Below are 27,153 nucleotides of genomic sequence, written 5' to 3'. Positions count from 1 at the left end.
CTTTCGCGTGGCGGCGTTCAGACCCTGGCACCCCATATGGCCCCCCAAAGATCACCAGGAGTGATTCCTAAAGCACAGAGCAAGGAGTAAGCCCTGAGCACAGCCTAGTGTGACCTTCAACCCCCCTCAAATAAATAAGATACAATGAGTTGATACACATAACGTGAAGCGCACCCTATGTGCATGGCAACACAAACATATAATAGGTTTTAACTAATGTTATTTGGTAGGACTAAGCATACCCTTTCTCCTTGGGATTCACTGGCAGTAACAGTATTACAAAATGGGGAGAAAGGTGTTAACAGAGCAGAAACTTCGATGACTGCTCTAACGCCCAAGAATAGACATAATGAGGTAATAAGATCAGAATCCCAGTGATCAATAATTTCCCCACGCAGGGCTCTGAGAATCCAGCGGCTCCTGAGACCCTTCCACGCAAGAGGAGCCCGAACCGGCGCAGCCCTTACGCCCCTCCCCACCCACCCTCCTCCAATTTCCCAAATCGCCTCCTCCTCCTCCACGCTTTGAAAAACGCCTTTATCCTGCGCCGGAGGTCTGTGATGCTCCAGATCCAGACCCCCAAGGAAGTTGGCGTGCCCGCGAGTCACGCGAGTCCCCGGGAGCCGCCCGCGCGGCCCGGACTCAGTAAACTAAACGCGCCCCCTCGAACCTGGGGCGGGGCTCGCTCCGAGGCCCAGCCCCGCAGCTCTCATTGGTGGATCCTCTCCGGGGGCGGGGCCCGCGCGCCCCAGTCTGGGACCGGGAGTGGCTCGGGAGCGCGGGTCCACGGAGAGGCGGAGACGCCCAGGTGAGTGCAGAGCGAGCGTCGGTACCCGTGAAGCCCCGTCTGGGGCCATGGGGGCACAGGTGAGGCTGCCGCCCGGAGAGCCCTGCCAGGAAGGTGAGAATCTGTCCCCAAACCCGGGAAGCGAGCATCTGGGTAGCTATGAGACGGAGGGGGACCGTCTGGGACGCCTCCCACGCCACTCTGCAGGCGTTCGTGCCCCGACGCGCTCATCCAGCCACTCCTCAGCAAGTGGTTGTTGCTTTCGACCTTATGCCATGCCTGGGGGGCTGAGGGGGTGGGAAGCCGGGGTCTAACAGTGTTGGCGTCCCCACTCTGAGGCTGCGGACGGCTACCCGCGTCTGCGACGCCAGGTGCCAGGTGCGGTGGGGAGACCCCCAGATCTCCTGGAGGAAATGTTTCCTCTGACTCAGTAGTCCACATCAGCCCGTGGGCAGAGGGCGTGGCCGGGAGGGTGGGTCCCAGGGAACGCCAGGCGCCCCCCCTCCTCCGGCCGAGGGCATTAGGGGGTGCGGGACCCCCCTCGGTTGCACCGCCCAATTGGGCATCCTGCCGCGCCGCTGGACTTCTCTCTGACTAGCTGGACAGTCATCTCTAGGCTGCCGGACTGAAGGGACAGGGGAGCTGGGCGCAGTCTCTGAATTGATTGTGTTTGTTTGTTTGCTTGTTTGTTTGTTCGGGCCACACCCGCTGTTGCTCAGGGCTTATTCCGATTCTGTGCTGTAGGGAGTTAGTAGTACAGATGGAATCAGGGTCATTCCAGTGCAAGGCAAACACCTCAACCTTTCTACTACTTCTCCAGCCCTTCTGGGCGCAGTCTCTGTGTGATTTGTCACCGCTTGCTAGACTGGAGTTTCAGCCCCGACCCGAGTTCTAGAAATCTCTGGGTGCAACCCCTTCCTCTTTGCCAGGAGTTTGCAACCCTAGCGGGCTCTAGGCAGAAGTGGGTGGAGCACGCGTCCTGATAAAGTGAGGCCACGGGTTAGGCATGGATAGGAAGGGTGCATCCACTGAAATCACGCTTTTCACAATGTCCAGTGGGACAGGGCAAGAAAACTAGTATCTAATTTAACAATAAAAGACGTGAAGAGGGAGGAGCCACCGACGGGCATGGCAAGAGCCTTACTTTTCTAAAGCCTCAGGCTTCTCCCAAGGCTTTCTCCTAGGTTCTTCCCATCTTCGTTTTCTTGACACGCAGAGTAAATTAAAACAAACTAAGTAAAAGGAAATAGTCTGGAACTATGCCAGTGAAAGGGAAAGAAGAGACACAAAGGAGCCTGAACCATTCAGGTACTATTCAGAAGCTAAGGTTTGGGGCAGCGGTTGCCCAAAGACACCTATTTCCAGAATTACTTCCTAGCTAGTTTATATGATCTTTCTCTTAATGATGCTTAAAGTCACGAGTTAGACTGTGACTTACCCATCCATCCACCTTTGTTTACCAGGGATCTCTAAGTAAGAAGGTGTATGAATGACACCTGCTAGTTGGAACTTCTGAGACTTTTCCTGTTCTCCTCATGTATTTAATTCAAGAAGAAACCCTTTATCTCATTACTTAATACCTATGATTAATCGTGTGTGGGAGACTGATGGGAAAGAACTGAGAAAAGAATCCACATTGTCAGCAGTAGCAGGAAGAGATTATGGCATCAGCTTCTTCTCGTTTATGGTTTAGGCAACCTGAGTCTTCATCCATGAATTGGACAGAATTCCTCCAGTTTCCAGTTGTAAAGCTTAGATGGAGGTGGGATGCCACATGAAGCAGAGAGATCAGAATCTGATACTGAATAGAGGCTCAAGTGTTTATTCATTCATTCCAATCCTAAGATTCCTAGGTCAGAGGCACTGGTCCAAGGGACAGAGGAATTTGCATCTGTTTCTAGCAGGTTCCTGATCCTATGCAACTGCCTGTCTAAGAAGGCAAGAAATAGTTGAATATGACTTTTTTTTTTTTAAAGGAACATCACAGGTGTGAGGTTCAAAAACCATGGTCGCGAGGGACACAAGCATTCAGTGTCCTAGAACCACCTCCCCAGGCCAGCCAAAGGTGACAGGAGAATGAAGGAAAAAACGAGTGATTCACAGACTGATTGGTAGTCAGGGGACATTTCTTTCATTCTCATCTTCATCCTTACAGCTTCATTCTCCTGTAGCATAGTTGTTTCTTCCCCCAGCATTGTTATTTTCTTCCCCTCTTCCTCCTTACAGCATAGTTATATAGAAATCATAAAGGGTTGGGGTACACAAGGAGGGAGTGGAACATTATCATAACAACAAACAGATGTAAAGCCACTCCTTCAGGTCAAGTTCTTCTAGATTAACTCAAGGACAAAATCTCATCTGGGGGTTAGCACTCTAGATTACTAAGAGATCTGCTCAAGTGTGGGATCCCATCATAGGCATATTGCTTTCTCCTTTCCTCAGCTAATAATCCATTTAAACAATCATATTGGATACTAATATTTCTAGTCATTTTGTATGAACACGGTCAGAGATATATTAAGCTTAAAGGTTGGCTTTTCCTGGGGACATCTCACTCTATATCCCAGACTGCAGTCCTAGGGGCAGTTAGTCTCTCCTAACCCCAGCAGGGTCCTTATTCAGTTACTTCTTTTGGGGTCATGACAGAGTTTGTTCCGTGACTGTGCTCTTAACATTATTCTTAGTTGTCTCATTTTGATGCCAGGGTAGCTTACAGCTTGCCCCGGGTCTATCCTTGTTCCTTGCTGGGACCCTCCTTTTGGGGGTGTGAGGAAGTAAGGGCAACTGAGGTAAATATGATGGATGCCCAGGAGTAAGTTTTATTCGGAGTCAATTAACATCCATGTTTCAAAAGCATAGCATCAACTGTCTTCATGTGTCTATACAAAAAGGACATTGATAAATCACACAAAGGACATAAAGGAAAGAGAAGAGGAATATAGGATTATTAGTGCCTGATGGAATTGGGTGTGCCTCGGGAGCACTGTTGTGGGAGTAACTCAATAAACCTAAGCTCCCTGTGGGAGGAGCCAGGTTATGCAACAGTGGAGAGTGACATGAATGTGCTCCTTCAGGAGTTGAGATTTGCCAGTTGAATACCCAGGAACGGTTGCTTATGGAAAAATTGCATAAGTTAAGACCCAAATGGCAAAGAGTTCATCGTAGATCTGAAGGCAGAGATCGTAATTAGGCTTCTATGAAAACAAAGGTGAACCCCATACTATGTTTTGTACTTTTAAAGTTGCAGATGCTTCAAACCACCTTCTAATCCAAAATTACCTCAAGAAGCATGTTTTCTTTGTTTTGTTTGGGGGTCACATCTGGTGGTGCTCAGGATTTATCCTGGCTCTGTTCTCAGGGATCGCTCCTGGAGGGCATAGAAGACCAAAGGGAGTGCCCAGGATTGAACTTGGTTAGCCTCTGCCATGCTTTGCACACTAATATCTCCCCAGTCCCTCAAGAAGCAAATTTAAACACAGATGGAGGGATATTTTTCAGGGAAGTTTATTGTATTAAGTCACATACATTACAGAACTCAATTTGAATCAAAGCAGAACTTCATTAACTTGAAAATATGGTATAAAAAAAAAAATCCAGCCACCATCTATCTGTAAAGCTTGACCTTTATGAACATTAGAAACAGTTTCTTCAGAATTTTATCCCAAACTCATGAGGAAGATTGGAGACTAAGTGCATGTTTTTCCTGCTAAAGGCCCAGACTCGGTCCTCTACAATGCATTGCCTTGAGTAGCCCCCAAGTACCACTGGGTATGGTCCCCAAATTGAAACAAATAAACAATAAAGACAGACTGAGTCTGTTCTAAATAACGAGCAGAAAATTATTTGGGCCTTAATTTTTTTCCGGATGCAATGGCATACATTTTTTGTTTTGCATTGTTTTGTTTGGGGACCACAGCCAGCGATGTTTAGGGCTTATTCCTGGCAGACTCCAGGGATCATATGTGGTACCAGGGATCCAACCGTGGCTTCCCTGGGCCGCATGCAAGGGAAGCTCCTATCCACTGTACTATCACTCCAACCCTGCAATGGCCTACATTTTAATGATTCTGAGATTCTACTTTTTTTTTCCTTTTTGGAATTTTGCATCAAACCTGGTGATGCTCAGGGGTTACTCCTGGCTCTGCACTCAGGAATTACTCCTGGTGGTGCTCAGGAATTACTCCTGGTGGTGCTCAGGGGACCATGTGGGATGCCAGGTATTGAACCCGGGTCATCTATATGCAAGGCAAATGTCATACCCACTATACTACTGCTCTGGCTCCCCTGAGATTATACTTCTTTAAAAAAAATCATATCATTAGCACTTATGAAAATCCACCAAATGGGGTGCCAGAGAGATAGTATAGCAGGTAAAGGTACTTGCCTTGCATGCAGCCAACCTGGGTTCAATCTCCCCACTCCATATAGCCTGGAATAAGCCCTAGTACTGCGGAGGGTGCCCTTCCTCCTCCCAGAATAAAATAAACTACAACAAATGGAAACAAGTTTATCAGAACAAGTTGCATTTTTGTGTGAAATATAGCTGATTCCATGCTGAACTTTAAAATGGTTTTTCAAGGGCCAAGAGCTGGGTCAGGTGGAAGAATTCATGCTTAGCGTCTTTGATCCCTGAGTTCGATCCCAGCTTCCCAGCACTGTCTTCTAGGGGTGCAACCATAGTGCCTGCTAAATCCCCTTAAAAAATAATTCTCCAGATTTTTACAAGAGGATTAAGAACACCAGTTGTCTTTCCAGTCAGCCACACTACTGTAGACTTCTTTAAGTGCTGAATTTCAAAAATGCTTAAAGGTAACAAAAATTCTCCCTAAAGATTGCTCAGAAAACAATATTATGAATGAGTCTAATATTTAGTTTGACCTCTACACAATAATAATTTTTAAACCTAGATATAAATGCGTACTTACTGAAATAAATTCCTTAGTTTCCCTTTTCTGCATTTTAGTTGTTTAATTAAACCTTTTTTTTAATTGCAAGAGGATTTTCTTTAACAACTTAACACATTTTGTGATATATACATTATAAAGTGGAGACATCATGAATTTGTTTTGGAGGTTTTTGGGGGATTTGTGTTTGTTTAGGGTTGACACTGAGTGGTGCTAAGGATGTATTCCTGGCTGTGTTAAGGCAAAGCTCCTGGTGGGATTCATATGGGATGCTGGGATCAAACATGGGTTGGCTACATGCAAAGTAAGTATTCTTTAATATCTCTCCAGTCCCATAATTCTACCTCATTCTAATTCTCCATTGTAAGTTGTTGCTTTTTCCTCTTCTGCTCCCTTATCCTGCCATTTTGTTCATTCTCTCATTAAAAGTCAGCTTGAGGAGAAAAGGTGGGATCACCTGTCACTATCTCCCTTTAAAACATGGGTGGTGCTCTGTAAGAATTTGCTAAGTGTTGAATAAATAAATACCTAACCTTGTGTCTTGTCTGGTAGGTTTTCAGCAACTGTTTTGTTGAGTGAATACTTGGTAGCATTTTGGATATGCAATGGTATTCTAAGGCCATAATTAATCTATAAGAATGTTATAGCTTAATCAGAAGTATTAAATGGTAGAAATGATGGAAAGTGACTGAGAAATTGTTTTGGATTGGGAAGTCAGATAAGGCATTTCCAGTCCCCATTAGGGTGGTGGTTTGGGGGACTGAATGTTGCTGGTTGACGCCTCCACCATTGCCTGTAGGGAAACCTTGTGGAGAGGTAGAGAAGTACCTGGAGACAGGAGTCTGTAGGCTCATGAAAACTGGTGGTGATTTGGTGTTTTTCTGAAAAAGAAGGAAAGACAGCTGAGAATTTTGGAAGGAGAAATGACAAGATCAAAGCTATTTTTCAATAGGTTCATTTCACCTCACATACCAGCTGCCCATTCTATCACGTGTCCTATTTCCCTGACCTAATATTTGTGTATGTGTGTGTGTGTGTGTGTGTGTGTGTGTGTGTCTAAGTAAACTTTCAAAACTTTGCCAGACTAAGTTGAACCATGTTAAATTGTTATCTTATAGGGTCAAATGTCATCAATTATAAATTATTCAATATAATTAAAAATATTAGCAGTACTTGCTTATAAGAGAAAAAGCACTAGAAATAACACAAATGCCCACCGATCTTAAAACAAAAAAAGTTATTGTAAGTACAGGCCTGTAAAATAACACAATAAATTTTTTAAATTCAATTTTATTTTCATAAAGTAGTTCACAATATTTGATTACATTTAATATTCTAACACCAATCCTACCACCGTAATACCTGTATCACTGTCATACCGTTGTTTATCGATTTACTCGAGAGGGCACCAGTAACGTCTCCATTTGCCCCAGCCCTAAGATTTTAGCAGCCTCTCCTTACTTGTCTTTCCCAATGCTGCCGTATTGGAGGCTCTTCAGGGTCAGGGAAATGAGACCTGCTATAGTGACTGTTTTTGGCATATCGAATATACCACGGGGAGCTTGCCAGGCTCTCATGTGCAGTCAAGATACTCTCGGTAGCTTGCTGGGTTCTCCGAGAGGCATATATATATATAATTTCCCTCTGTGATTTGTTGCCTACTGTCTGAACCCCATCAAATATGGTGTGGTAATTATGGAAAATGGGTAGGGAGTGTCTTATGATGTGTCTTATGATGGCTTTTGGGGCCACATATCCAGCAATATGTTCACTCATATGTGAGGGTTAGCCTGAGCGTGTGGAAAGTGGCCTGGAGTGTGGCAGCAGTTAGGTAGTGGAGGTTGACTGCTGGGGCTGGGTCCCTTGGGGCAGGGAGGGCTTTCACCTAAACCCCTCTGGGGCTCCCCGAGTGAAAACAGCCTGGCACGAAGTCCAGTGGCATGGTTATGGGGGCCTCATTTTATGCTCCCTTCCAGGAGAAGGAACCGTGAGTTCTCGAGGGTGGCTGATGAGAAAAAATATATATATATATACACACACATATATATACATGTATATATATATCACTGTCCTCCCATTGTTCATCGATTTGCTCAAGAGGGCACCAATAATGTCTCCATTGTGAGACTTGTTGTTACTGTTTTTGGCATATCGAATAGGTCACGGGGAGCTTGCCAGGCTCTGCAGTGCAGGCGGGATACTCTATGTAACTTGCTAGGCTATCCGAGAGGGAGGGAGGAATTGAACCCGGGTCGGCCTCATGCAAGGTAAACGCCCTACCCACTGTGCTATTGCTCCAACCCAGCATATATATATGTATGTGTGTGTGTATGTGTGTGTGTGTGTGTGTGTATGTAAAATATATTTCCCTCTAAGATTGGTTGCCTTCTACTTTAACCCCATCAAATGTGTTGTGCTACTCTTGGAGTATGAGTGTGTGAGGTGTGAGATGTTGTGCAGCCACAAATGCGGCTGTGCAGTCCAGGGATAGGTTCACTCATGGGTGAGACTCAGCCTGAGCATGTGGGAAGTGGCCATGAGCAGGGCAGCGGTTGAGTTCTGGAGATTTTTGGCTGCCAGGGCTGGGTCCCTTGGGTCATGGAGAGGCCTCACACACACCCCTGCCCTGAATGGAGCAACCTGGCATGGGGTTCCAGAGGCATGGCAATGGCGCCACAATAAATTTTATAACAAATAAGTCACCAAAGAACACATGAAATAATACCTTTTATGTATGTTGCAAGAGGTAAACCTAAACAAGGTATTATTTGAACATATGACCATATCGGGTAAATAATTATTTTTAAAGCAGAAGAATGTGATGCAGGAAAACAGAATAGTCATTACCTCTGGGAGTAATGTTTTCTTCCTTAAATTGGGTAGTTGATACATCATGCATATTGAATTAATTTTGATTTATAAATATTTTCTAAATATTAATTGCCTAATATTTAGAAAAACAAATAACAATGTAAAATCTACTTGCTTATTATTGACAGGAAGATATATTGGTATGATCAGTCTACAGGCTCCTGACAATTTCTATTACAATGGAAAATAATGATTATAATTAATTTTTACTTTCCATCTTGAAGAATCTGAATTAAATTTCCTGGCTGCGTGCTTTGCTTACTTAAGCCTTACAAAGTCACATCTGATTTTGGCATCTTTGATTTCTCTACAATACTCTGAAATCCCTGCTTATACTTTCTACTTTACCCAGTTTGCTCCTTTTGTTCTGCACACACACACACACACACACACACACACACACACACACCAGCACAGCCTTCATTCCCTTGCCTCTCACTCCTGCCTTCCATTACATTGGCCCTATTCTCTTCACTTATCATATACCCCAGGAAGTTCTATTTTTTTTTTAATTTTATTACTGAAACACCTTGAGGTACAGTTGTAGACTTACACATTTTTGTGCTTGGGTTTCAATTATACAATGATCAAATACCCATCCCTCCACCAGTGCCCATTCTCCACCACCACTGATCCCAGTATCCCTCCCACCCCCTATTACCCCCACCCCACCCTGCCTCTGTGGCAGGGCATTCCCTTTTGTTCTCTCTCTCCTTTTTGGGTGCTGTGGTTTGCAAAAGATGCATTGAGTGACTGTCATGTTCGGTCTATAGTCTACTTTTGGCATGCATCTCCCATCCTGGGAGGATTCTCCCAACACCCTTTATTTGGTGCTCCCTTCTCTGCCCCAGGAAGTTCTAAAGTCAGCAATAAGACAGGGTTTAAAAATTATTTTTTTTCTGTCATAAAACTTACAGCATTAGTGCCTGGCACTTAGAAGAGCTAACAAACATAGCAGCAGTAATAGTATGCTCTCCCTTATCACTCTGCCTCCACAGACCTGGAAAATGCTGGAAACATTTTGCTATGTCAACAGATTAGAAAGAACATTGTTTTACTGGAATGAAATCTACCCACACCATGTTCAGAGATGGAAGTCTTGGAATGATTATGTTAACTACATAGTAAAAACAACACAAATACAGCCATGGAATTCACTGGAAAGTCAAATCAAATGTTTTCTCAGGAATTAATGAGCAAAATTCTTACTATCCAAAAATTCTTTCCCTCCTTTGGGTTTAGATGAGATGAATGGTGCTCAGAATAAGATTGTCAAGGACTAGTTCATTGAAACATTTGCTGTTTCTAGGGCCAGAGTGAGTTTAGCTGGTAGAGTGTTGCCAGTGGGTTCAAACCCCAGGATCCCATATGGTTCCCTGAACACTGCCTGGGTGAATTCCTGAGCACAGAGACAGGAGTTACTCCCAAGAAAGGACCACTGGGTGTGACCGAAAAACAAAACCAACAAAAATTGCTGTCTCTTTCTAAAAGCAACTGACAAAAGTTTCCTCAGTATTATTTCTAAAGTAATACAATTCTCCTTAGAATATTAAGAAATTTATATAAGAATGAATGTTATGTCTCTAATATGCTTAATTTTTAAGGTATAGGGAATAAGTGATGCTATGACTGTAAAAAGCTGGGATACAGTTATTTTACCTTTTCACTTACCTGATAAAGGTAAGGTAAAGGTAAAGGCCCTCCTGTTGATCGTCGATTTGCTCGAGCGGGCCCAGTAACGTCTCCATTGGAGACTTTGTTGTTACTGTGTCTGGCATATCGAATACTCTCGCCGGGCTCTCCGAGAGGGGCGGAGGAATTGAACTCGGGTCGGCCATGTTGGCCGCTTGTAAGGCGAACGCCCTACCTGCTGTGCTATCTCTCCAGCTTGTGATTATTTCTTTATTTTAGTGTTATGATTATTTCTTAACTTTATATGTAATCAAATTTAGATGACTTTATAACATTTTGCCAAGTAAGCACAAATTCAGTTGTTCAAGTTTTATTGCTAGGAGATTATTTCGTCAAGCTATACTTTGTTGTGTTGTTTAATGTTTTGTTGCACTATCTTAATATATTTTTGATACAGAACTGATTCTTTTGTTGGATTTTGTAATAGTATTTGATTTATTTTGATTAGAATAATTAGATATTTATCTTTCTGAGGAAAAAATGTTGCAAAATATAGTAAAAATTATATGAGTCAAAATTTCACCTTAATGGCCGCTTTTTAGAAAGGGAAAGGGGGAGGGGGCTGGAGCGATAGCACAGTGGGTAGGGCAATTGCCTTGCACATAGCCGACCCGGGTTCGATTCCCGGCATCCCATATGGTCCTTCAAGCACTGCCAGGAGTAATTCCTGAGTGCAGAGCCAGGAGTAACCCCTGAGCATCACTGGGCGTGACCCAAAAATTAAAAAAAAGGGTGGGAGAAGGGGAGCAATTATTATTTCTTGCATAGGGAGGCAGGGAGTTAGCTCCCAGGGCTGGAGTACTTGCCCTGCATGACTGCAGAGCACCTCCAGCTATAGCTGGCGACCCTCACCACCACAGAGGAGGCCCCTAAAGTTTCTCTTGTTTTCTCTTGTTTCAATCTTCTGAAATATCCTTTTGGGAGCTACACTGGATCTACATGCTTACTTGAATCCGAGTCTAAGAAAAATTTACTGATGGTTACTCTGTTCTATCATATTTTACTATGTTTAGGAAATGGATGGTTAGACCTGGAAGATCAGGGAAAGTAATACAGGAAGTCAAACCCACTGAAAAAGGCATTTTCTGAAATGTTCAGTTCATACCCCACCCAATAGGTTGGATAATTTCTTATAAAGACTTGAAGTGGCTGTACTCTCAGTACTTTCAGAAATGGCACACCCTACTTTTCAGGAGGCACCCAGGTCCTGTAAGGCAGGATGGCCATGCGGGGGGGTGGGGGGGGTGAAGAACTGCAGAGGATACACCAGGCCCAGAGAACTACAGGATGCCTTAGCAGGTTACTGTTTTGCTCCAGGAAAGAACCAAGTGTTGCCAGATCTTCTGATTAACAAGAATTCAGGTGTTCATGTGAAAGGGGGCTGGAGCAATAGAACAGTGGGTAGGGCGTTTGCCTTGCACATTGCCGACCTGGGTTCGATTCCCAGCATCCTATATGGTCCCTCAAGCACTGCCAGGACTAATTCCTGAGTGCAGAACAAGGAGTAACCCCTGAGCATCGCTGGGTGTGACCCAAAAAGAAAAAAAAAGCAGGTGTTCTTGTGAAATCTTTCACTTTTAAATGATAAATGATTTTTAAGACCCACGTTGTTGTTTTTGTTTTGGATAATACTCAGCAGTGCTCAGGGCTTACTTCTGACTGTGTGCTCGGGAATCACTCCTGGAAGTATTCAGGGGACCACCTGGGGTGCTGGGGATCAAAGCTGTGTTGACTACGTACAAATGCCCTGTTCACTGTACTATTTCCCTGACCTCCATTAAGAATCATTTTTAAGATCCTGTGTGAAGCAAATCTAGTGTGTGACAGGTCTGGGACCTGATGCAGGCAGAAGGACAGACACAAGTGAAGAAACAGGATAAGTTTATTGGGTGCACTCCTGGGTGGACCCAGTTCACCTTTAGTGAGACTGGGGTAGAGCCTTGCCCTGGAAGAAGCTTAGTAGGATCTTAAATTGTCCTGGGTGGGAAAGGAAACCAAGAGCAGTGGGAGGGGTGTGCTTGATAAGGAAGCATGGAATGGGGCCTGGGGGCTCCCAGGCTTGGGGTGGACCATCATCCCAAGTCCTGTTTTCGTATGGGAGGGGATAGGGTGATCTTTGATTCCTGACTGTCTCATCAGCCTATCTTATCAGCCGGCTGCCATTTGGTTCTGAGCAAAACTTAACAGCATGACCACAGGTGTGAGTAGCACCTGCTGGGGACTCCCCTTCTTGCCACATAAGCACCTTGTCACTCTCCTCTGGGCTTCCTGGTTCTGACAGGAAGGGAGTCAACCCTGATAGGCAATCCACATTAACCCCTCCTTTGTATTACACTAGTCATTTAAATTAACACTAGCCTCTCCTTTTGTTTGTTGACTTCTGTTTTGTTTCTTTTTTTCCTAGGTTATGTGCTATCTCTGGTGTGTCCCAACTCCTCCCAGGCTTGGTGCTCCATCACAAATGTGTCACAGCTACTGGCTTCAGAGCTCTCCGGGGACCCGAATGCCAGCAGAACCAACCTGAGCATTTCTGCAAACATCGAAAACAAATACAGCCTCTATGTGGGCCTGATACTGGCAGTAAGTTCCAGTATTTTTATTGGCTCCAGCTTCATACTGAAAAAGAAGGGCCTCTTGCAGTTGGCCAACAAGGGTTTTACCCGAGCGGGTAAGGAGCGGATGCGACTAACCAAGTCAAGTGTCAAACTACAGAAATGATCTCCCTGTACAAGACTCTAATGCTTTGTTAACAACATGTTACTGCCTCTGTTGTCCGAGCCTCTGTGACTGTTCTTAGCAATTCCTTATCAGCAGTTTGAGCCCACTATGAATCCTGTAGCGTGAAACTAAAGTCCTTGCTTTAAGAGGCTAAGTGTGTGCAGTGGGTTTTTCTTTCATAGCTTTAGACTATAGTTTTGGTATCCAGTCAGATCACATTCCTCCCTTTTTTAAAGCCACACTGGGAGGTTTCTTTGCACGCTCAGTAAGAGCTGAACATCCTTCCCTATGCTCTCAGTTCCTGTTTGCAACAGGCCCTGTTATCTCTTCAGCTTCATCGGCTGTTCCCCCACCAACCATCTGTCTCTCCCTGGTTCCTGGGATATGCCAAGTTCTTTCCCATCTCAAAGGTTTTTCCCACTGCCTGGAACTCTCCTCTGCCTTTCATTTGACTGACTCATCCTTTAGGATTCAGGCTAAACATCATCATTTCAGGGAGACTGGCATGGCCCAGACCCTTAGGGTTTGTCTCTCACTACCATCTCATTATTCTCTATCACACTCTATTTCCTTTGAACCAAGTGTAATTTGTCATTGAACATTTATTATTAACTTGACAGCAGCTTTCCTTGTTTATTGAGAGCAGGTTTACAAGAGCAGAAACCTTCCCTAGAACAATGTTTGGCATCCAATAAACATGTGTTATAAGAAAATTGAAGGTCATAGAATTTGGTTACTGTTTAGAGTAGCATTTCACTTACTGGAAACTCTGATTCTCCTATATTGCTAATAGATTTTTAATTGATTTTCAAGTATAATAATATAAAAGTCCAATATTATTGAGCCAGAGAGAGTTAGTACAAGGTTAAGGTGCTTGCTTTGCACGTGGTTGACCCTGATTTGGTCCCCAGCACCACATATTATTCCCTGAGCACTACCTTGAGTGATCCCCAAGCACAGAGCCAGAAGTAAGCCTTAAGCACTCCCTCCCACCCCACCCCCAAAGTTCAAATTTATTTCAATATGGGAAAACAAACACGTGATGTATAAAAGAGTACTTTCCAATGTGGAAAAACAAACACCTAAAAATTACACAAACAAATGATATATAAAAGAGTACACTGGGAGATTTGTGCATCAGAAAATATATGTTGATATATAATGTTTATAATTAAAACAGCTCAGCACTGGCACTTTTAAAAGACTGATAAAATAATAAATGGTAACTGAAAACATAAATGCTTTAAATAAAATAACATTTAACATGTGATTTTAAGTGACAGTTCAAAACACTAGAATAGGGTGTGAATTATTCAGTTAAAAATATTGAGACAACTGACAAAAAATTAGAGAAAACTGTAAAAATTTATTTAGTATCATTCAACAAAATTCATTCTATAGAGCTTAGAGTGAAATTTAAAATAACTTTTAAACCTAAAAGAAAACTTTTTCTGAGCATAAAAATAATGAAAAGAAGGTATTATCTGGAATATTTTTTAAAATCCTATTTAGAAACAAATGAAATGAAAATGTAAATGACATATGGGAGGAGAATTCCAAAATTTATGACAAAGTGCGATGAAGATCCATGATCTATGAAGAATGACTGTAGTAAATTAAAAATAAAATAAAAAGAATACCTAATAGAAAATAGGGAAAACATATAAACTCATAAAATAAGACATTTTAGAAGCTAATAAACAAATGTAATTAAATATAATTATATTTGTTCCCACAAAGATATCATCTATATAAATATAAGCTCCTGAATGATTGTCTACCATTTTAATAAGGTCTTATTTTTTTCTTTTAAAGATAATTCCCATATGTCAATTATACATCAGTAAGAAAAATTAATACTAATATTTTATGTTTGTGAAGGACTACAGGAAATAGCCTACCCAAATATTTTATGTGAGACAGTAAAAGTGGGTCTATACTTTCCAGAGAACAATTTAGGAAAGCTTAAAAGTAAGCTTTAACCTAATAAAGCCCTTAGATCTAATAATTCCACTAATAATTAAGATAATGGGAATTATCTTAAGAACAATGAAAGTACAGGAGCTAAGAGATAGTACAGTAGGTTGGTTCATGCCTTCCACACAGCTGACATTCCAGAAACAATCCTTGAGTTCAGAACCAGGAGTAAGCCCTGAGCACAGCCCACTCACACACCCAAAAAAAAGGAACAGTGATACCTCCTAAATTCTTTTTTTACCCTGTTATAGATTCTTTTTTTATCCTAAGTTATAGAAATAAGGAAGATGGGGAAGGAAATTAATTTAGGGGAAAAGTAAGAAGAGGTGGCCAGAGAGATAGTACAGCAAGTAGGGTGTTTGCCTTGTACATGGCTGACCCAGGTTTGGTCTCTGGCATCCCATGTGGTTCCCAAAGCACCACCAGGAGTCAATCCTAAGTGCAGAGTCAGGAGTAAGCCATGAACACTGCCAGGTGGGTCCCAAATACAAAACAAAAAAAACCCTGAAAGTAGTAAGAGGCAGACAGGAGGCATCTGAGGTAGAAGGCAGGGGCCTGGCTGCATCATTGGTGGGGCAGAGATGTGGTTTAGGGATATATCTAAACCACAGAGCCAACAGCACTGCCAGCAGGAGGTCCAAACAATAAGCAAACTTGCAAAGGTCCCTGTCAAAGAGGCAGGCTGAGGGGTGGGAGAGAACCTGGAGACTTTGGTGGAAGAAAGATGGGGCAGTGGTAGGATTGGTTTTGAAACATTGTATGTCTAAAATTCAGCTATGAATAACTTTGTAAATTATGGTGCCTTCATAAAAATCTCTTTATGAAAGAACAGTGACACTATCTAGATTTATATACTAGAGTATTTCAGATTTTATGTAATTACAGCAACACTAAAAGCAGTATATTGTAGGTATGTATATATGTTAGTAACTATATATGTAACTATAAGTATATGTAACTATATATTTAAATAATTTATACCATTATTTGATAAGATCAGAAGTTGTTTTGATATTACTTAATTTTTTAAGATGATGAAATCATAATGCAATATGATTGTGATGTAGATTTATGAATTTGTAAGGAGAAAATCCTAAACAGAGCTAACTTATTTGTGCAAAGAATGTTCTCAGTGGTAGAGCACAGGCTTGACACTTAGGACAGAGAGATCACAGTCTCAGGACTAAATATATTACAATTGATGAGAAAAGTCCATGTTCTGTAATCAGTCTAACAGTGATTTACTATCATAATTGTATTTGTAGGAAAAAACCCTAACTACCTTAGCAAAACTGCTTCTCCTTTACAGTGAACTAAGCCAAAAGTTTTATGATATCAAAGTAAAGAGTAAACATTAAATCCAGCTGCTGCTCATGATCCTCTTTTGACTGTCCCAAATATCAGAAGTTCTGTACTAATCGTCTTCTTCCTATAAGGTCCTCATTAGGTGCCAATACATGGTATTCTGGCTTTTGTTTTTAACTATGATGAAACAAAGAGTAAGACTTAATAGTATTCTATTCCTTGTCCCTGACAGGCATAAGTAAAGTAGTCCTCATGATTCAAATTTCCCTGAAAATGAAAAATCCTTCTGTAGAATTCAAAGATGGCATGATATAAATAGGTCTTTGCAAATGACCAAGTAAGTTAGCTGAAGTTTCCATATACCAACTCTCTGTCTTTCTTTTTCCAATGTAGTACTTTACCCAGAAGTCTGTTCTTCAATCCTTCTTTACCAACTTAGCACTTAATTTTTATATTTATGATTTTCCTAGGACAAGGTGGACATTCTTACCTCAAGGAATGGCTGTGGTGGGCAGGGCTCCTGTCAAGTAAGTTCATTATATTGAGAACATGTGCTTATAAAGTGATCAATTATATGAACATGTTCAATATCGGTTAATAAACTTTTCTTATAAGAAGGGAATTTTATACTTTTTCTCTAAGTCTAGAATTTTAGTGAGTATATGCATATATGGTTTTAAAATGTAATGTCATATTTATAATTAAGTTTTATTCTTTTCTTCCCCCATGCATCCCATGTTCTTAATATGATCTTGGAATACAAGGGAGAAAGTTAACTTTTAAAATATGAGGGTAGGGAAGGTACCCCTAGAGGCAGAGTATAGTGAGGCCCTGAATTTGATTCCTGCCAACCTTCACCAGTGTGAGTGGGGTGGGGGAAGAGGTGCAGGAAAGTGCTTTGAAATATATTTTATCATAAACTTCTGTTATATTTTACTTCCCAGAACAAATGAGGAAAATACTTCTTCCCCAACAATCTCCCAGCAATTAATTTGAACCTGCAATTCTTACAGTTGCATACTTTCTATAGAATGAGTACATCTTCTCAGTCAGGATCCAACTCTGGCTATTTACCACGGAGTCAGTGGAAAGAACAGGACCCTTCTCTCTGACTTGACTAAGGATTAAAAGAGACTGAATGAGGGGCCGTATCAATAGTACAGTGGGTCGGATGCATGCGTGGCACACATCCGAGACCCTGATTCAGTCCTCAGCATCCCATATGATCCCCTGAGTACCACCAGACTGATTCCTGAATGCAGAGCCAGAAGTTACCCCTACAGATCAGATAGAGAAGGGATCACCAAATAAAAAGTGTTGGGAAGATCCGCCCAGGATGGGAGATGCATGCTGAAAGTAGACTATAGACCGAACATGATTGCTACCCAATGTCTCTTTTGCAAACCACAGCACCCAAAAGGAGAGAGACATAAAAGGGAGTGCCCTGCCACAGAGTCAGGGTGGGCTGGGAGGATGGGGGTGGGGGGGGGGGGTAGGAGGGATACTGGGATTGGTGGGAGTGGAGAATGGGCACTGGTGGAGGGATGGGTACTTGATCTTTGTATGACTGTAACCCAAGCACAAAAATTTATAAGTCTACAAATGTACCTCATGGTGTTTCACTAATAATAATAATAATAATAATAACAAAATAAAAATAAATAAAAAAGAAGTTACCCCTATCACCAGGTGTTGCCAAATAAATAAATAAATAAATAAAATTTAAAAATAATAAATAAAGAGACCAGATGTCAGGAAAGCACTGTCATGCCAATGTGATGTCCTAGTAGAATAAAGTTGTACCTTCCCCAGGTCCTTCTGTAGATTTCTCTCTACCTCATCATTCCTCTAAACTTTCTTATACCCCAAGCCTGTACCTTCTCAAGAAAGATCGAATAAAGCCCAGATTCATACTTTTTAGTATCACTCCCTCTCTGCCAGAAACCTTAGGATTGCCTTGCCAATATGAACATGTTTCAGTATTCTTGAGACCTTTTTATAAGAAAGAATTGGATCACTTTTTAGATTTTCATTTAAATTTATTATAGTTGAGTCAGTATGGCTGCAGCACTGTAAACGTTTATGCTTTGAATGTATAGAGCTACTGCTCCTTCACTACCACCAAAGTGCTTCAGAGCCTCCATTCTCCACTGTCCTTGTGTAACTTCTAGGTTATCTCTACCTTCCGTTCCCCTCACCCACTCCTGCCAGATCTTGTGGCAAGCTCAGTTCTGTAGTCAAAGCCCAAGTGTTTGTAATCACTTGAGACTGTCTATTCCCTTGCGTTGTTTCTTTTTTTTTTCACCATAGATGAGTGAAATCATCTTGTGTTTATCCTAATGTTAGAATCTAAAAGAAGAGTAAATAAGATAATTTAAATGTATATAGCGCTTTCCATTTTTAAGGTATTTTCACATTTGTTTTCTTCCTTTGAATAAAAGTGAACAGAAATTCTGGAGAGATATTTGGGTTATTCTCTCTCCTTGTCTCTCTCATCTTGCTTCTTCCCACCCTCTCAGGCACAATTAAAACTATAAGGAGAGCATCACATGGTTACATTGATAATTTCATTCTCATTCTCAAAGTTGATGCCAGTTTTGAAGAGAGAAAAGCAGTAGACATTTTAGGGGAAATTCATGGGAAACATAAACTAGTGATAAAAATCAATATTTTTCTGCAAAGTTATCTAGATAAAATATAAATAATATAAAATATTCAAGAAAGCTTAAAATTTGAAGAAAATTACCACGGCACTTCTAATAAAGATGGCTCTGTTTGTTCTAATTGTTCTTTAAATTTAGGTTTGTTTTATGATATTTTTCTCAGACTGAGTAGACCCATAGATTTGACTGGATGGTGGTACTGGAGGATTAAGGAAACAAACATGTTGCTGTCTTTCATCTGCCCTGAAGGTGTTTGCTTGGTATAGTTTCCCAGTGCAAAATATTATTTTTTATGGGCAAGTGTTCTGTTGTGACTTGTGAGAATAGTTTGGCCTAAATACAAGCCCTGGTCTTAAAATGATATTTCCTTCATTAGATGTTATTTGCATGACAGTATCTCTTGCAGGTCTAGAGTGCCTCAGAGAAGAAAAGATTGCAGAAACCCATTGCTTTAGCTCTTGTAAATAGCTACTTGGATTTCAGTAGCTTCTCTGATACTCTTATATGCTTGTAGAGATCAGAAATTTCTGGCTGCATGGCTCTGGGTTTTTGGCTATCCTCTACCCAGATAGATCACCACAAAGCAGTCCAATGTCACACAATTGGTGTGTGTGTGTGTGTGTGTGTGTGTGAATAAATCTATCTAGCAGTAGATTTTCTTGAATATATAGTAATTCTAAGTTTCCTCCACTACCAAGTTATCTGCTCAGTTTCACCACTGACCAGATAGGGTTTTGGTACTGGAAAAACTTAAATCTCTTGAAAAATCACTTAAAATTTGTATTCTTCTATCACTACTTTTGGAAGTACAAAATTTTAGCATTTAGTTGTATATCACCAAACAATCAGAGTCTATCTGCATTTCTTCATTACAATTATTCACAACCCTTCATAGAATAAATTAGTTAATTTCCATTAGATTTAACATATACTGCTTTGGATATGATGTATATTTTTTTCTTTTATCAGTTAAGTTGGTTTTTTATATATACACTGTTGCTCGCTTTTCAGTGGGAGCAGGAGAAGCTGTGAATTTTGCTGCTTATACTTTTGCACCAGCCACATTGGTCACCCCACTGGGTGCTCTGAGTGTTCTTGTAAGGTAAGTAAGACAAAAATAAAGCACTAAATTATCTTTCATAGGGATCTTAATGCCATGATAAATTGAAACCAGAAGTGTATTGCTACACGTACCTTGAAACAGTCTTTTAGTCACAAAAATAATTTGAGAAGGATTTCAATCAATAATAATAGAAGTAGGAAGTTCATCATTCATCTTACTATTACTTGTAAGTTACAGAAGTGATGCTATTCTTGTGCTAATATAGAATAATTGTGTTTTATATTCGTGATGATTCTACAGGACCTGGTACATATTTGTCCTCATCTGAACAGATTGCCTTCTCCTTTTTGATCTTTTCTGTTGTCATTGTGGTTAATGGTCCTGGGCATCAAAGGACTTTTAAAAAAGCATAATGTTCAGGTTAAGTTTCAGCTCTCTTCAAAGTCTTGAAATGTCTGTTGCATGCTTCGATTTAGTTCCCTTTAGTGCTAGAAATAGGAACCTTTTATCTATTCACAGAATGAAGATCTAATTTTTCTAACTTGGTTTTTATAATGAATCCAAAAGAATGTGTTCTGTAAACCCACAAAACTCTTTTATTGTGTAGCTAAGGTACAGTTTTGCTGTTTTCGTCTTTTTACCTTTTTATTCACCACTAATAGAAAGGTTGTGGAGAGGCCTACCCACTTTTTCACCTTGTGTGTAGGAACGTTGTGAGAATTATCTGAATGGGCATATCTGGAATACTTGCACCGTCTGCACAGTGAGTGAAAATTATTAATAGTAGCAATGGTTTCAGTGTATTCTTCACTTATACCTTAACAAGATGACTCTAAGCCAGCGGCTAGTCCCTGAGCACAATCTTGGGGACTCCAGTGCTTCAGAGAAGGGAGGTGTGCAGAAGTAACACTAGGCCGCAAGGGTAGAGGAGCAGAATAGCATATCCTGAATATCTGAGGTGAGGCTAATCTGAAACCATCTGAAATTTAGTGGGAGTGTTACATAGGTGAAAGTATCAGGGAAGTAGAAGCTGGTAAGGAAATATGTGAACAACCCACATACTTATACTGGTATTTATTAACTAAATATCAGCCCTGGGTAATAATTCTTCTTTTAGGGGCTGGAATAATATTACAGCCAGTAGTGTATTTATTTGCCTTGCATGTGTCAGACCTGGGTTCCATTCCTGGAAACTCTTATGGTTGCCTGAGCCCTACTAAAGGTGATCCCAAGGAGCAGATCCAGGAGTAAGCCCTGAGCACTGCCAGGTGACCCCAAAATACAAACACAAAGCCTTTTATTAAAAAAAAAAATCTTTTGTCATGTACCTTTTTTTAAAGCTTTCATGAGCACACATTATGATGCCAATGAGACAGAAAATAATTTCCATTTTGTTTGATATTGTAGGAGATGATGGAGAAAGTAAAAGTAAAGTAAAGTAAAGGTCCTCCCGTTGATCATCGATTTGCTCGAGCGGGCCCAGTAACGTCTCCATTGGAGACTTTGTTGTTACTGTGTCTGGCATATCGAATACTCTCGGTTGCTTGCCAGGCTCTCCGAGAGGGGCGGAGGAATCGAACTCGGGTCGGCCATGTTGGCCGCGTGTAAGGCAACGCCCTATCCGCTGTGCTATCGCTCCAGCCCATGATGGAGAAAATTGGAAATAAATGAGTGGGACCTCTTAAAAAGTGATGGGATGATTACAGGGGTGTAGAATTCTTTAATTATAAAGGCATTGAAGCAGATTTGATTAACCATTATTTCAGAGTTTTAAAACTAATCACCTTTTTCAGTGTCACACTGACTGGAATATCGGAGAAATGTGAGCCACTATGGAATCAAACAAGTTGTAACTAAACAACTTTTCTTCTGCCAACAGTGCAATACTGTCTTCCTATTTTTTAAATGAACGCTTGAACATTCATGGGAAAATAGGCTGCATATTAAGTATATTGGGCTCAACTGTGATGGTCATCCATGCCCCACAGGAAGAGGAAGTCGCTTCTTTACATGAAATGGAAATGAAATTGAGAGACCCAGGTCTGTGATTCAGCCATAAGAAACACTCTGGACAGTGGTGGAGGAATATTGGTAATTTGTTGGTAGATCTGGTATGGTAACACTGCATCTCTAAAACATACATAAACATTTATCCTCTTATAAACCAATCTTTAAATGTCTTTTAAAAATATACCTAATGCGGTTAGGGCAGAGAAGAGGACATTATGATAATGATAGTTGAAAATGAGCACTTTGGATGAGTGCTGAAATTGGTAAGGTAATGTCCATGATACCCTTTCAGTAACAGTAGTGCCAACCACAATGCCTAAAAAGAAAAGAGAGAAAAGAAAAGTATCTGCCATAGAGGAAGGCTGCAGGGTTGAGGTAGGGAGTGGGAAGGGGGACAGGAGGGAAACGGGACTGAGGACATCAGTGGCAGGAAATATACACTGACTGGTGAAAGGTTGGTTGTTGGAGGACTGTATGACTAAAACTTTATCAAGAACCATTTTATAACTGTGTATCTCACAGTGATTCAATTTTTTGAAAAGACACTCAAATTATACTCTACTTTTTGTGCTCATCAAATGATATTTGTAATAATATTAGAATAATCTTTGTATTATAAACAAGCCTGGTCACAGGTTGTGAGATGCAATAAGGTTTGACTGAATGTTATAATAAATCTTCTGAAAGGTGACATAACTTATATTTTGTGTTCATGCTTTCCCTCTATATAATGAAAAGAAAGAGGAACTATATTTATACTCCAACCCAAACTCTGAACACTATTTCTTCTGAACATAAAGTCAATAAATAACAGCTGTCACATTTCAGTGTTATTTGTGAGATTCAAATCATATTTTTGTAAGAGTATTGTACAATTGTACAATTGTCCATTGTACAATTTTGAGAAACATGGAGTAAAATGTGTGATTGTTTCATGTTTTTTCAGTTTTACTCTCACTTCTTCTTAAAACATTTATTCTCTTAAACTTGTGCCTAACAAGATTTCACAAAGGCATCTTCCCATTATCGTTTTCTAAAGGCTAAATCTTTTTACTTCCTAACAGGATTTATTTCCTTTGCTGTCATCATAGTGGTGATCTGCTTGGTGTTGATTTTGTTTGTGGCTCCCAAGAAAGGACAGACCAACATATTGGTGTACGTTTCAATCTGTTCCTTGATTGGGGCATTTTCAGTTTCTTCTGTCAAAGGCCTGGGAATTGCGATGAAGGAACTGTTGGAATGGAAGCCAGTTTACAAGCATCCCCTCGTCTTTGTTTTGCTAGCTGTGCTTGTGCTTTCAGTGATGACACAGATAAACTATCTCAACAAAGCACTGGACACCTTTAATACATCTCTGGTGACTCCTATTTATTACGTGTTCTTCACTTCCATGGTGGTGACTTGCTCTGCCATCTTATTCCAGGAATGGTACGGAATGAAAGCTGGAGATATCATTGGGACCCTGAGTGGGTTCTTCACCATCGTCAATGGCATCTTTCTTTTACATGCTTTTAAAAACACTGACATAACCTGGAGTGACCTGACATCCACTAAAAAGGAAGTTTTCTCTCTGGATGGCAATGAAGATAAATATGTCTTACTAGAGAACATAGAAAATTCCCCAGGATATGATGATGATGTCACATTGTTTACCAGGACTAGTGATCAAAGTCTTTAAGAGCTTGGATTTTAATCAACATGGGACAATAGAAAGAAGGGATATGTGATCTTTGGAAGGACTGTTAGAAAAGTTAGCACTTTTAAGGCTTTGGCTATTATTGCAGATGCAAAACCAAATAAAAATAACTTGATTTCTAGTCCATTCCAACAGATTCTAGAATCAAAATTTTGATCCTCTTCTAGCATATTTCTGACATTTTGTACTTCTGCAAACTTGATTTCCTAAGGATAAAAGATGTCAAAGAATTTGGTGAATCTCACATTAATCTCTTTCTTCTGGTCACAGTATCTTTGGTTCTGACAGGTGGTTCTATATTTTTTAGTTGATAGTTTTGCCCCTGGTAATTTGTAGATAGATTTAATTGTGTGCTGGTATAAGTATAATATCCATCATTATTCTCTGATGAGTTATAGTTTCAAATTATTAAAATTGAGAAATGAGATCACTAGTGCTTTACTTCCGTTTCCACCTCTTCCTTATTTCTAAACTAAATTTATTTTAAAAGGAAAAAGTTATTTTTGTTTTTGAATTTGGGCTATGCAGCACTGACTCTTGGCTCTGTCCTCAGGGATCATGCCTGGTGATTCTCGGAGACCATAGGTAGTACTAGGGAATATACCAAGGTTGACTGCATGTAAAGCAAGTGTTCTCCCTTCTGTACTATCTTTGTGACCCCTAAATTAAATATTTTTTTAAAAAAAATTAAACCCACTTTGCAAATATGCATCTCAATGGACTAGCATGCACAAGACACATATCTAGGAAGGTTTTATATATTGTCACTTACGACAACTTCACTATTTCCAAATAAAAAGGAAGAATAGTAGCAGAGAAAAATATTTTCTACTTTAAAATATTTTCTACTTGAAACATTTTAAATGAAACTTAAAAATCTTAATAGAAACACAAATGATTGTGTTTTATTTAGGGTTACTTTAATCCAGACCTGGATAATATAAGACAAAATTGAGTTTCAGAAGTCCAAATGAATTCAACCTTAGAGTTACTTAAATTCATTGTTTTCTTTTCTCATACTGTAATCCCGAAAGTAATTTTTCTTGCTGATATAGACATTTTTGTTATGTGATTGCTATATTATTTTAGGGTTACGTTGTTCAAGTTTTCTCAAATGTTGGAGGGTGAGTTTAACATGGACCATTTGGAAACAATTAGATTTTTCATCTTTGTGAAAAATATTTTTTTTACAAAATCTTTGTGAAAAGATTTTTCATCTTTGTAGAAAATCCAAATGAGCTTTCAAAAATGTTCTTGAAATCTGGCATTTCCATCCTTGTTTAGGAAATTCAGTTACTAACATTTAAATATATGTGAGTTTTTAATGTTGGCATACATGTATTTATTTTTATATTATATACCTACTTATAGAACAGATATATCTACATTCTAGCACAGTAAGTAGTAAATGTCTTTTTATATTAATTTAAATTTTGCCCTAGCCATTTTTTACTGTTGTTGTTTTTACATTTTATTGATAAAAGTTTGGGGAGAATAGGAAGGGGATTTAACATTCTAGAAAATAAAATGTTAAAATTAAAAGGATCTACTATAGGAAACACTTTCATGTATATTAAACCTTTATAAAATTTTCCTGTCTCGTTGCACATCAAAATGAATAATATTTTGGGCAGCTTATAACATTAATACATAGAGTTCTCATCACTCATTGATTTAATGAAAATTAAGATGTTAGCTAGTTTATTTCTTCCCTAAACTTTTTTTTTTCTTCAAAATGAAAACCTAAACCAAGAAAGTTGTGCCATTTTAAAATGTCCTTCAGGTCGAGTGTTTTTGGGTGTTTTGGCTGTAACAGTAAATGTTTTCATTGTATTTGTTTGAAACCTTTATATATCTATCCAGGGTTTTAAGAGTAAATTCTGTTATCTAAAATTCCATTAATTCTTGCATTACTCCAATTCTAGTCAACCATCACTGATACTCTCTGTGATGACCTGAGATGAAAACCATGTCCTAACATGTCATGATAATCTCTGTGGCATAATTTAGTGCTGAGTGCAATTCAACACATGATAAGCATAGATAATTGATAGTCCTTGAAAGATACGTAGATTTAATATGTCAGGCCTAATGCATGTTTACTTGGTTGATTGTTTTAATTGTATATCAGATATACAAGCTATGAACACAACTTTGTAGGAAAAGCATTCTTTGGAAATGTGGTCTCTGAAAATTGTAGAAATTATTTAAAGTATTTCTTTATTGAGAACTCTATTGAATTCCTAAGGAAACCTTCTTAGTGATCTGAGGTAGTGATGGTCTCTCCATCTCAGTGAATTTTAATATCAGGCAGTTCTTAAAGGTTCCTGAGACAGTGCAATATTCACATTCCAAAACATCTCTGTGGACAATAACTTACTGAATACATATGAAATGTCCTCAAATATTTTGAGTAAAACATGATTATGAAATTTTCTATTTTTCAAATGTTTCAAAGTACAGTTCATTGTAGAACTTTTACAACTTTAAAATTTTCTATATATTTTTATGTGCAATAAAATAATGTGATTTAATGATGCTTGTGGAGTTCAATTTTATTTTACTCAAGTTAAGTGTATGTAATGAAAATAATATCCCCTTTTAGATTTGATATTTTGATGATTATAAGAAAAATCTATACTTTGGTGTTGCTTATTTTTCTTGAAATTGAAATCTGGTTTTTTAGAAGCACCTCTTCACGAAAAACATTTTTTGTCCAATTGATTTGACACATAAAAATTGTATTGATCACTGATTGTACAAATTATTGTATATGTTAATAACCATGTTAGCAACCCTTTTATATATTGAATAAAAAATAGTTTTCTTAGAAGCATGTAGTTTCAAGTGGACTGTAGAAGCTCTTTGTCAGCTGTGTTCATGGCATGCTTGGTCCTTTTTGGTTTTTTGGGGGGGAGAGTTGTTATTTTTTGGGTCATACCTAGTGATGCTCAGGGGTTACTTCCAGCTGTTTACTCAGAAATCACTTCTGGTGGTGCTCAGGTGACCATATGGGATTCTGGGGATTTCATACCTGGTGATGTGCAGGGGTTACTTCCGGCTATTTACTCAGAAATCATTCCTGGTGGTGCTCAGGTGACCATATGGGATTCTGGGAATTGTACCTAGGTTGGCCAGGTACAAGGATAATGTCCTACCCACTCTACTATCACTTTGCCCCTGGTCCTTTTCAGAGATAGCCAAGTTGAGCCCACATGAGTAACTTCCCTCATCTTCAGTGGCCCCCACAAATATATATGTGACTGCTTTGCAGGACATTTACATTTAGAAATTCTCATCAAATTTTAAAATCAGAGAGAGAAAGAGAGAGAGAAATCTTTATTTAAAAATATATATTTAGTAGCATTATGTTAGATTTACATTTACAAACCCTCAGCAAACTTCCTTCTAGTCTTTGTGGAGATACAACTTCTCTCTCTGATGACCACTTTATGACTTTTCCTTGT

The 27,153-nt window shown here is 39.8% G+C and overlaps 1 protein-coding gene across 1 annotated transcript; it reads left to right on the top strand.

Annotated features, from left to right (window-relative positions):
- The first annotated feature begins 318 nt into the window (after positions 1 to 318).
- On the top strand, positions 319 to 23,668 carry NIPAL1 (NIPA like domain containing 1). The gene is made up of 9 exons (XM_056111193.1): positions 319 to 354; positions 399 to 808; positions 2,481 to 2,532; positions 10,173 to 10,242; positions 12,659 to 12,922; positions 16,725 to 16,781; positions 19,929 to 20,019; positions 21,860 to 22,020; positions 23,055 to 23,668. The coding sequence occupies exons 1-9, from the start codon at positions 319 to 321 to the stop codon at positions 23,666 to 23,668; spliced, it is 1,755 nt and encodes a 584-aa protein (XP_055967168.1).
- Positions 23,669 to 27,153: the final 3,485 nt, after the last annotated feature.

The sequence above is a fragment of the Sorex fumeus genome, unplaced genomic scaffold, assembly GCF_029834395.1.
Source record: "Sorex fumeus unplaced genomic scaffold, SorFum_2.1 ptg000013l, whole genome shotgun sequence".
Taxonomy (NCBI): domain Eukaryota; kingdom Metazoa; phylum Chordata; class Mammalia; order Eulipotyphla; family Soricidae; genus Sorex; species Sorex fumeus.
Note: the sequence above shows the minus strand (reverse complement) of the source record. Positions and strands in the feature narration are given on the sequence as shown.